The following is an 11348-nucleotide window of genomic DNA, read 5'->3' as shown; positions in this document are numbered from 1 at the left end:
AAGGATAAATTTTCTCTCTTTTTTTGGACGGAGTCTCACTCTGTCGCCCAGGCTAGAGTACAGTGGCCGCCTTCCAGGTTCAAGCAATTCTCCTCCCTCAGCCTCCCAAGTAGCTGGGATTACAGGGGCCCACCACCACAACCAGCTAATTTTGTATTTTAGTAAAGATGGGGTTTCACCATGTTGGCCAGACTGGTCTTGAACTCCAGACCTCAGGCGATCCACCCGCGTTGGTCTCCTAAAGTGCACAGGCATAAGCCACCGCACCTGGCCAGAACTTTTATTTATGATTTGAAAATTTAAAGTAAACACATAAATATTTTTTAATAACAAAAAAATAGGCTCCAGCAAACCCAGTTTTTCATACAAGGCAGCCTATGGCCCTGCTCTGAAGACACATCCTGAGTCCCCACTTCCCCTGCTTTCAAAAACCCTGCCTTCCTCTCCCTCTTCACTGTATATGCATAAAGCAGCCGTATCCAAGCGAAATCTAACACAACAGAGCACTTTTCAACACCAAGACACCAAACACAGACACAGCTGCAAGTGCAGCTGAAGTTCACACAAAGCTCTTCTCCCTTCTATTTGCATAAAGCAGGGAGGGGGGTGGGAAAGAGTAAAAGACAGTGAGGGTCACAAAAATTTATCTATAATGCCAAGGACTGAAATACCAGCTGAGACTTGAAGCCTCAGAGTTAAGTAAATAATCACACCTTCCTTTTCAATGCTTTGTATCAGTGATGAGAATTTCACTGAAGAAAACCCAAATCCAAAATAGATATATCCATCCCTTTTTATACCTGAGGTAAAAGAAAACAATGTAATTGCGTTTTGCTGCTTCCATGTGTACTTCTGGAAGCAGAAATCAAAAAAGGGAGCCTGCATCATTATTGTGGGCTGGTCATTTTATCTTTGTTACAGTGTGCTTGCTTCATGAGGCCACATGTCTTTCTGCTTCAGAACTGAACCTGCTACTGGGTACAGCTTTCTAATCTCAAATAAAACTACCTTTAATGTAATAGCAAATGTTGAACAATAGATTCAATTGTATGACAAGCCGCACAGAGATGATTTACTACAAATACACAGAAAACAAAGTTAAATATAATTACCCTGGGACAGTATGAAATTCTTTTTTGCTGTTCTTTCTTCCTTAGTTTGTCATAAAATATAACAAACTTTTCTAAACTTACTATTTGTGAGGATAGCCCATTATCTCTATCTTCAAAATCCATCCAGAACTTCACCATTTCTCTTAACTTTCATGGCTGACACCCTGGTCCGAGCCACTGTATCTCACATGCATTAACCTAACAGCCTCCACACCCAATCTCCCTGATTCTGACCTTGCTGCCTTATAATTTATTCTCTCTACATAGTAGACAGAGTGATTCCTGATAAACTGTAAGGAAGATAACTTCAGTCCTCAACTCAAGGTCCCTCAATTATTCCACATTTCAGAGTAAAGCAAAAGGCTTCTGGATGGCTTTCAAGAATTTCTGTGACTTGGTCACCATGATCTCTTTGACTTTAGCCTCCTAACTCCCTTGACTCATTTATGCTCCAGCCCACCCACCTACTCCCTTGTTTTGGAACATGTCAGTCATACTCCTGCCTCAGGGCCTCTGCACTGACTGTTTCCAGCACCTGGAAGTGCTTGCCCATCAACTGTCAGTTTCTCAATAAGGCCTAATCTGATGACACCACTCAAAACAGAAATCCCTTCCCTGCCACTTCTAATCTCCCCCGACTCAACCCGTAACATACATACACAGTTTGTATGTATACCTATATATATGCAGCATATACTTTATTACTTATATAACTTCCTTAATTCACTCATGATTTCGAAATATTTGAGATTCACCAAGGCAGAGATCTTTGCTGGGTTTTATTTACCACTGTATCCTCACTAGCTCCATGCCTGGATGACAGCAGATGCTCAGTGAGTATTTGGCAAATGAACAAATCATTTTATCCACCACAAAAACTATCAAGGCAGGCTGACTCTCCAGTCTCCTAAGCAATCATTCTTTTCATATTTCAAGAGCTGGACCTTTCTTACAAATCATTATCAGTCCTCCTCTTCCAGGACCTTACCTTGATAATCTGAGCTGACCATGAGACCTCCCTTTTCTCTGAATTTTCTTAGCTCCATCATCTCATTGTATTTGGTTTCTTTGTGTCAATGTCTCATCCATCCTTTAACTTCCTTAAGTACAGAGTCTGGGTTTCTCACAGCTTTGAGTTCCCTAATAGTCCCTCTTTTCTGAAGGTAGACAATTTCTTCTTTTTTTTTTTTTAAAGACAGAGTTTTGCTCTTATTGCCCAGCCTGGAGTGCAATGGAGCAATCATAGCTCACTGCAACCTCTGCTTCCCGGATTCAAGGGATTCTTCTGCTTCAGCTTCCCTAACAGCTGGAATTACAGGCGCCCACCACCATGCCTGCCTAATTTTTGTTATTTTTAGTAGAGATGGGATTTCACCATATTGGCCAGGCTGGTCTCGAGCTCCTGATATCACGTGATCCACCCGTCTCATCCTCCCAAAGTGCTGGGATTACAGGTGTGAACCACTGCACCCAGCCTCTGAAGGTATAAAATTTCTATACCTAGCCAAAAGAACTTCAGAGACACAGACAACATTTAGTCCAAAAGGTATAAATGGAATCAGCTCATAGATCCATTCTCAATGGCATGAGAGTGTCTTTTAAAAGAAAACATTTAAATGTAAACGGCTTTTGTGGGGCCCAGGCTCTTCAATTCTCTCCAGGTAGTTCTAGTCTAAACACAACCCATGTCTGAAACCTGCTCTGTTGACTGCTGCTCAGTCTACAGACACAATGAGTGGCAGACCCACTGGCAGCTCAACACCTTCTCCTGAACTCAAGTGCTTTTCTCATGCCAATTCCCTGATAGACTTTGTAACTTCCATAACTGCCTTTCCTTTAATATTAATGCTTTAAAATACGAGGAAGCTGGAATAGCTACTAATTATAGCTGAGTTCATGATACCTATAACAAATTGGGATTTTTTTTTTTTTTTTTTTTTTTTTTTAGACAGAGTTTTGCTATTGTCACCCAGGCTGGAGTACAATGGCATGATCTCTGCACGCTGCAACCTCTGCCTCCCGGGTTCAAGTGATTCTCCTGCCTCAGCCTCCCAAGTAGCTGGGATTACAGGTGCCCGCCATCACGCCCAGCTAATTTTGCTTTTTTAATAGAGGCGGCGTTTCATCATGTTGACTAGGCTGGTCTCGAACCCCTGACATCAGGTGATCCTCCTGCCTTGGCCTCCCGAAGTGCTGGGATTACAGGCATGAGCCACCATGCCTGGCCCTGAAATTTTTATATGATTACATTTAATTACAATCACTTAAGACTAAAACGAACATCTGGCTTTAAGTCATTAGAGAAAAAAAAAAGCTTTATATTTGACTGTGAGTCTTAATTTCTGAAACCCATTGCTATTTAAACAAAACCAAACGTTCCATTTAAGAAAACGTTATCCTAAAGCTACTGCTTACTGAGTTAAGATGAGCAAGAGTGCACCCTAAAATGAACTGAGGCAGTGTGGGAGGTGGAGAGTTAGGTGCCTCTACTTCTAGCTGATCTATTCACTGTCTGGAGTATCAACTTTATTGATTCATAACAGAAGGATGACAGAAGCTGCATATGTATCTCAGAGTCCCTAGGTTAAAATGAAATAGCAAAAACTCATTTCTTTATAAATTATGAAGTACTAAATACAGAGAGCTGAACAAACAGGTTTGATATCTGGCTCTGTCATTTCTGACCCATGTGATCTGAGGTACACAACCTACCAGGTTCAAGCTCCAGTCTGGAATGTAAGAAGGGCTAACAAAGAAGTGGCTTATGTTGTCATCCGACATCACTGCTGGATTCTTGAATAAGGGGATTCAAAGCAAACATTATTTTCTTGCTTATGACTTCCTCACATAGTTTGCCAGGAAATAAACTGAGTAAATCCATTTAAAGTGCTTTGGCATAGTAACTGACCCAATAAATGCTCACAAGGCCAACAATAGCTTATGAATCTTTTTTTTTTTTTTTTTTTTGAGACGGAGTCTCGCTGTGTCACCCAGGCTGGAGTGCAGTGGCGCGATCTCGGCTCACTGCAACCTCCGCCTCCCAGGTTCACGCCATTCTCCTGCCTCAGCCTCCCGAGTAGCTGGGACTACAGGTGCCTGCCACCACGCCTGGCTAATTTTTTTTATATGTTTAGTAGAGATGGGGTTTCACTGTGTTAGCCAGGATGGTCTCGATCTCCTGACCTTGTGATCCACCCGCCTCGGCGTCCCAAAGTGCTGGGATTACAGGCGGGAGCCACTGCACCCAGCCGGCTTATGAATCTTAAGAATTTTCTATATATTTGTTGATTACTGGTTTACATAATGGGAGGCATATATTTACCAAACACTATGTATGTGCTAGACACTGTGCCAAGGCATATGTCATACTTCTCTCAATTTTCAAAAGAATTCTGTGTGGAAATCATCAGTAGAAAAACATTCATAGCTTTGCTTCCCACAGGAAAGGATAGCATGTTAGTGCTAGGGTGAGAAAGAGGTTATGTCTTAATTATACACAAAATGAATGGGTGGCATTTTGAAGTTCAAATGACCCATTTTTGTTGGTCTGAGAACGAGTCTCTAAGCTGGTTGCCAACGATCCTGCTTTCTAACATTTACACCATCCCCACTGAAAACTTTCACCTACCCCAGATCCAGAGTTGGTCTGTGCGACCAACAGGATGTGGCAGAAGGGATGTGACTTGCATGTTTACATTATAAAGAACATTACAGCTTCCATTTTGGGTGATTTTTCATACTTACTTTTTTGAATCACTTAGAAACCATGGCAATCAGGCCAGGCGCAGTGGCTCAAGCCTGTAATCTCAGCACTTTGGGAGGCCGACACAGGCGGATCACGAGGTCAGGAGATGGAGACCATCCTGGCTAACACGGTGAAACCCCGTCTCTACTAAAAAATACAAAAAACTAGCCGGGCGAGGTGGTGGGCGCCTGTAGTCCCAGCTACTCGGGAGGCTGAGGCAGGAGAATGGTGTAAACCCGGGAGGCGGAGCTTGCAGTGAGCTGAGATCTGGCCACTGTACTCCAGCCTGGGCGACAGAGCGACACTCTATCTCAAAACAAAACAAAACAAAACAAAACAAAACAAAACAAAACAAAACAAAACGAAATAACGGTCGACCATGAAAGAATTCAAGCAGAGCAGCCTTGTGTATTGGGATGGAGTTCAGAGAGTGTTTTTGCAACATTTTCAGCTGTGTTATTTTATTCAGAAAATATTTATGAAATATTGTGTGTTATCTGATTAGAAAGCAACATTTGTTAAAAGTCAAAAAGTTGGACACAGCAGCTCATGTCCGTAACTCAAACCCCTTGGGAGGAGGAGGCAGGAGGATTGCTTGAGGCCAGGAGTTTGAGACCAGCCTGGGCAACATGGCAAGATCCTGTCTCTATTTAAAAAAAAAAAAAAAAAAAAATTAGCTGGGCACAGTGTCTCATGCCTGTAGTCCCAGCTGCTTGGGAGACTGAGGAGGGAGGATCACTTGAGCCCCAGGAGTTTCTGGCTGCAGTGAGCTATGACTGCACCACTATACTCCAGCCTGGGCAAGAGAGTGAGCCCTGTCCCCCCAAAAAAAGTCAAAAGAGAAAAAACAGTGAAGTTACATAATTTAAGTAGTTATTTAAAAAATATACACCACACAAGGAAACTTCTGCAGGCCTGAGAGAAGTGAAGCAGTTATACATTGCCCCTTAGTGTCTGGGAGCCAGTGGACAGAAGTGGAAAGGGGATACGAACTGTTATTCTTAGGGGACAGACAATGGATGCATCAGAAGGTTTAAAAAACTGGGGGACCAGCAGGTTCATTCTTTGAAGAGAAAGCAACTTAGTGCTGAGGAAAGAGCTCCTTGCCAAACTAGATATATTCTTTAAGTGCTCAGGGTCATCTCAATATTCAAGATTAATGGATCAGTTATACTTTGCAAATGACAGCAAGACGTCTTGTTGCCAGTGGGATCTACCCAACCATCATTTGAATTCTGCATATGCCAATAATCCACTCCACTATATTACAGCCCCCTATTACTCCAGGTCCTCTAAGAAAATCTGTAAAATGTCAAAAGGGAAGCTTATTAGAGAAAGATAAACACAAAGACTCATCCCCCAAAGTTCCACCTGTAGGACATTTTCTCTGATAACTTCTCCCTCTCCCCATCTCCTAGGGATGCCTCCTTTCTGTTCCCATAGCAGCATCTGTACAACTGTACTATATAAGCATACTGTATTGTCATTATTTGTTGACTGTTTCTCCCATTAAACTAAGTCTTTAAGGGTGGATTATCCTTTCCACTTTCCCTACTACGCCAATAATGCTGGCACACATTCATTTAAGTAAGGGCCTCTGATGTGCTACTTCTGTGTTAAAAAAGACATCTGATTAAGTCCTTGCCCTCAAAAAGTATACACTCTGGTACAGAAATGCGAACACATGAACTGGTGATTACAGTACAATTAAGTGCTTTGTGAGGCTGCCATAGCAGTAAATGTGAAGGCCATGCCATCCATAGCTGAGGAATGCAGGAGGTAGGCAAAAAGTGGGGCAAAGGGCCTTCTTGGCCAGAGAAGCAGAAAGCAAACAGGTGGCAAAGAGAGTAAGGCCGCGAAGTAAGCCTACATTTGGTCTAGCATACACAGAGGGTGACAGAGATGAAACAGAGGTCTCATGAGCTCCCAGGGCAGGAGAGGGTCAATGGTGTGAGAGATGCTTACATAGACAGAAGCTCAATGACAGATGTAGAGCATGGAGTGAGAGGCACAGTAAGTCTCTGATTAGGCTCCTTCCTAATCAGGGAACTGAGGGTGGGGCGGTATAGAGTTGGGGTAGGAGAGCTACTGAAGCAGCTTCTTCCTACTCATGGGGCCAGATGGTCTTAGGATAAAATGGATAGGGCTATGGTGACTGGGCTACTCATCATGAGGAGTTCAACAGAGGACTTGCTTGGATTGGCCACTAAGAAATACTTTAAATAATGCAAGAAGATACTTAGGCAAATGTAAACAGTGATCCTAAAATGATCAGTATTCTGGAATAATTTCTTTTTAAAGTTCTACCATTTGGAGTCAGAATCTCATATGCAGATAAAAAAGTCAAAATAGTCAGAGGCAAAAAGCCCTAACTAAATGCTCAAATTTAGCCCATGCTTAGGGAGTCACTAATTCTTTCTCCAGTCAACTCAAAAAAAAATGTATTTTTGGCCAGGTGCGGTGGCTCACGCCTGTAATCCTAGCACTTTGGGTGGCTGAGGCACGCAGATTGCCTGAGCTCAGGAGTTCGAGACTAGCCCGGGCAACACAGTGAAACCCTGTCTCTACTAAAAACAAAAAAATTAGCTGGGCGTGGTGGTGCATGGCTATAATCCCAGCTACTCGGGAGACTGAGGCAGGAGAATCACTTGAACCTGGAAGGTGGAGGTTGTGGTGAGCTGAGATCATGCCACTGCACTCCAGCCTGGGTGACAGAGTGAGACTCCTTCTAAAAAAAAAAAAAAGAAAAAAAAAATTTTTTTCCCCACAAAGAGCTTACTTAATCTCTTTTTCTCTAGAACTTTTCCCAAGATAACCAAATGCTTCTCTGCTTCTAAATTTCTTATTTTTATGACTTCCACTCTCACTTTTGGCCCTTTTCGTAATTCTCTTGGCCCTGTTTGGGCCATGACCTTATGTCAAAAGTTTCTGTTCCAGGGAATGCTAGGTACAAGACTCCAGATGGGCCTAATTTCAGTTACCATTCAGTATAGGAGAGGGAAGAGAAGTATGAGAAAGCCCAAGGATGGATCTGAGGGAGGATAAGAGAAAATGTGGTTCCTAATTCAAGATGAGATTAAGTTCTACTTTCTAGTATTTATTTTGAAGAAGTCAGGGAATCAAGAAAATCTCTGAATACTTATATACTGCTGATGAGACCATACATTAGTTCAGTGTGGAAAGCAGTTTGGAGGTTTCTCAAAGAAATAAAAATATTATTCAACTATACTACTATTTAACCCAGTAATCCCATTACTGGGTATATACCCAAAAGAAAATAAATTGTTCGGCCGGGCATGGTGGCTCATGCCTGTAATCCCAGCCCTTTGGGAGGCTGAGGTGGGCAGATCACGGGGTCAAGAGATAGAGACCATCCTGGCCAACATGGTGAAACTCCATCTCTACTAAAAATACAAAAATTAGCTGGGCATGGTGGCACGTGCCTGTAGTCCCAGCTACTATGGAGGCTGAGGCAGGGGAATCGCTTGAACCTGGGAGGCAGAGATTGCAGTGAGCTGAGACTGTGCCACTGCACTCCAGCCTGGCAACAGGGCGAGACTCCGTCTCAGAAAGAAAAAAAAAAGAAAAAAGGAAAATACATCAATTTACCAAAAATGCACCTGCATGTGCATGCTTACTGCAGCTCCATTAGCAATAGCAAAGATGTGAAATCAAACTAGGTGCCCATCAACAGTGGATTGGACAAAGAAAATGTGGTACATATACATTATGAAATACTACACAGCCATAAAAAAAAGAATGAAATTATGTCTCTTGCACCACCACAGATGCAGCTGGAGGCCATTATTCTAAGTGAATTAACCCAGAAACAAAAAATGCCACATATTCTCAGTTTTGTTTTTTTAAATTTTTTGAGATGGAGTCTCGCTCTGTGGCCCGGGCTGGAGTGCAGTGGCCAGATCTAAGCTCACTGCAAGCTCCGCCTCCTGGGTTTACGCCATTCTCCTGCCTCAGCCTCCCGAGTAGCTGGGACTACAGGTGCCCGCCACCTCGCCCGGCTAGTTTTTTGTATTTTCAGTAGAGACAGGGTTTCACCGTGTTAGCCAGGATGGTCTCGATCTCCTGACCTCGTGATCCGCCCGTCTCGGCCTCCCAAAGTGCTGGGATTACAGGCTTGAGCCACCGCACCCAGCCATATTCTCAGTTTTAAGTAGGTGCTAAACACTGGGTATACACAGACATAAAGATGGAAACAATAGACAATGGTGACTCCAAAAGGGGAAGAGGAGAAAAGGGTGAAAGACCAAAAAGCTACATATTGGGTACTATGTTAACTATTTGGGTGACAGCTTCAATAGAAGCCTAAAACTAAGCATCATACAGTATATCCATGTAACAAACCCACAAAAGTACCTCTGAATCTAAAATAAAAATTAAAACTTAAAAAAAAAAGAAAAGAAAAGAAAATCCCTGAATCAGATAATGGAGTTATACAGTTTCTACTTTATTGGTAACAAGTAGGTAATGAAATAACTCTAAGTTTTGTAGAGGGAAGAATTTACTATCATCATCTATCTTCACAGCCAACATGTACAAGAAGCTGAGATTTAGAGAATTAGCTTTAGAAAGTTAACAGAGTACCTTCTACTTAACATCACTGGCTAATAATCCTTTTGAAATGGCAAATCAAATATAGGAAAAAGGACAGAAGTTAGCCATGGAGACCAAGAGAACAGGCTACTATTTTTTTTACCTAACTTGTGTTTTGTGAAAAGTGACCAAGGTTTAATTGTGAAAAAGCCACTATAAAATTCCAAATACTTACAGCTTCTTTCTCTCTGTCCATGATAGTTTCCAGCTCTTCAAAATGTCGAAGTTTGATCTCTAGTTTCTTCATTTGTGTCTCAACCAACAGAGCTACCAGGGACTTGATCTTTCTTTCTTCCACTGCAGCCAGGTGCTAAGGGTAAAGATCATTCAAGCTATTTAGGTAAACATTTGCTTAAAGAACATTAAGAAAATGCTGACAATATGCAAAGCGGAGATTATATAATTTACAATGGTACCCTATATGTCTCCTTTGTACGTTTCTACTAAACATTTATTTCAATCTAAAATAACGTCTCTGAATTTCTGGTCCTTACACAGATAAATCAACCCTTAAAAGATTAAAGGAAATGCCTCATGTGGTAAACTACTACCTTCAAAAGGCCTATCAAGAAGGAGAGGGCAAACTAGGACCCTGATGGGCCAAAGATGAGGACAGGAGGTACTTTGCCACCTACCATCCCATCCTAGCACTCGGTCTGTCCCCTCACTATCCTTTCCTCCCTAAGACTTTTCCACGGGTGGGCAGGCAGGCAGGCAGTGATCTCCTCAGCACCTGACACTCTTACAAAAGCCTCTCCCTTCTCTTTGGTGAGCAGATCTCACGTGTGGAAACAAAAGGGAAAACAATATTTCACCTGTAATTCCAGGTCCAGATCCATAGCTGGAAAAATAAATACAGTACTAAACAGAAAGGTACTCTGGAAGACTATTACTCCTTTCCACAAGACCGATGGTGACTCCTACTCATGCTTCTTGCCAACTCAACAGCACAAAGAGGAAGATGCCACATTACTTATATCTGCTTAAGACCCTAACTACTAGCCAGTAATCAATCCCACCCTCTACAGACTTCCAAGAACTTCCCCAACAAACTCCCAGCACCATTTTTCATTCACTTTTATTATGTCTGCTGAATTTATGTGTTCATCTTGCTTCTGCACAAGGCTTTAAAAAAAAAAAAAGAAGAAGAAGAAGCAGGGTCATTTAAAAAAAAAAACCTATGTTGCTCAGGCTGGCCTCCAACTCCTGGGCTGAAGTGATCCTTCTGCCTAAGCCTCCTGAGTAGCTGTGACATGCCACAGCTGTGCATGTCACAGTACGCATCTTCCCAAGGTCTTAAGAAACAGCATGGAGCGGCTACTTTACTGATCTCTTAATGATCTTAGGTTTCCTATAGAACCTAGGAGCAACCATGCAAGCGGAACTTAATATAGGCTTTTGGAAACTATGCTGAGACCTAACACTTAGACGAAAGCCTAGTTTTTCGTTCATCTACAGTTGAAAATAAAAACTGTAGTTTTACAGATATGGAGACCCATTTGCAGAAAGATTCAGAAATGTAGACAAGAGGTGACAATGAGGTTTTATAGCTATTAATGATCATGTGTGCCACCCTAAACTACAATGAGCTACATCAATGACACCAAAACTTTAAACAATTACGTAATTCAAGCCACTATCACTGTACAATGTTATACAATTTATATTTTTGAACAAAAAAATTTATGCACATGATATAAACTGAAAAGTTACAAACAGGTATAAAATAAAAAGTAAGTCTCCTCACTTCTGTCAGCTATACATCAGTAACTCTTCCTTTGAAGATAATAATGTTATCAATTTCTGGTCTATTTTTATGAGAATATGACTCTTAGAACTCAGCTGGTTTGAAAGAAAATGTTTCTGTTTTTTTTTTTTTT

General features: G+C 41.8%; 1 protein-coding gene across 1 annotated transcript in view; it reads right to left on the bottom strand.

Annotated features, from left to right (window-relative positions):
- Positions 1–11348, bottom strand: part of SMARCC1 (SWI/SNF related BAF chromatin remodeling complex subunit C1) — a 198641-nt gene that overhangs the window by 30176 nt on the left and 157117 nt on the right. The window contains 1 exon segment of the mRNA XM_017855727.1: positions 9644–9778. Within this exon segment, the coding sequence (XP_017711216.1) occupies positions 9644–9778 (135 nt within the window).

This window comes from Rhinopithecus bieti, unplaced genomic scaffold, assembly GCF_001698545.2.
Source record: "Rhinopithecus bieti isolate Rb0 unplaced genomic scaffold, ASM169854v2 scaffold_39746, whole genome shotgun sequence".
Taxonomy (NCBI): domain Eukaryota; kingdom Metazoa; phylum Chordata; class Mammalia; order Primates; family Cercopithecidae; genus Rhinopithecus; species Rhinopithecus bieti.
The sequence above is the reverse complement of the archived record's forward strand: the minus strand, read 5'-3'. Positions and strand labels throughout refer to the sequence as shown.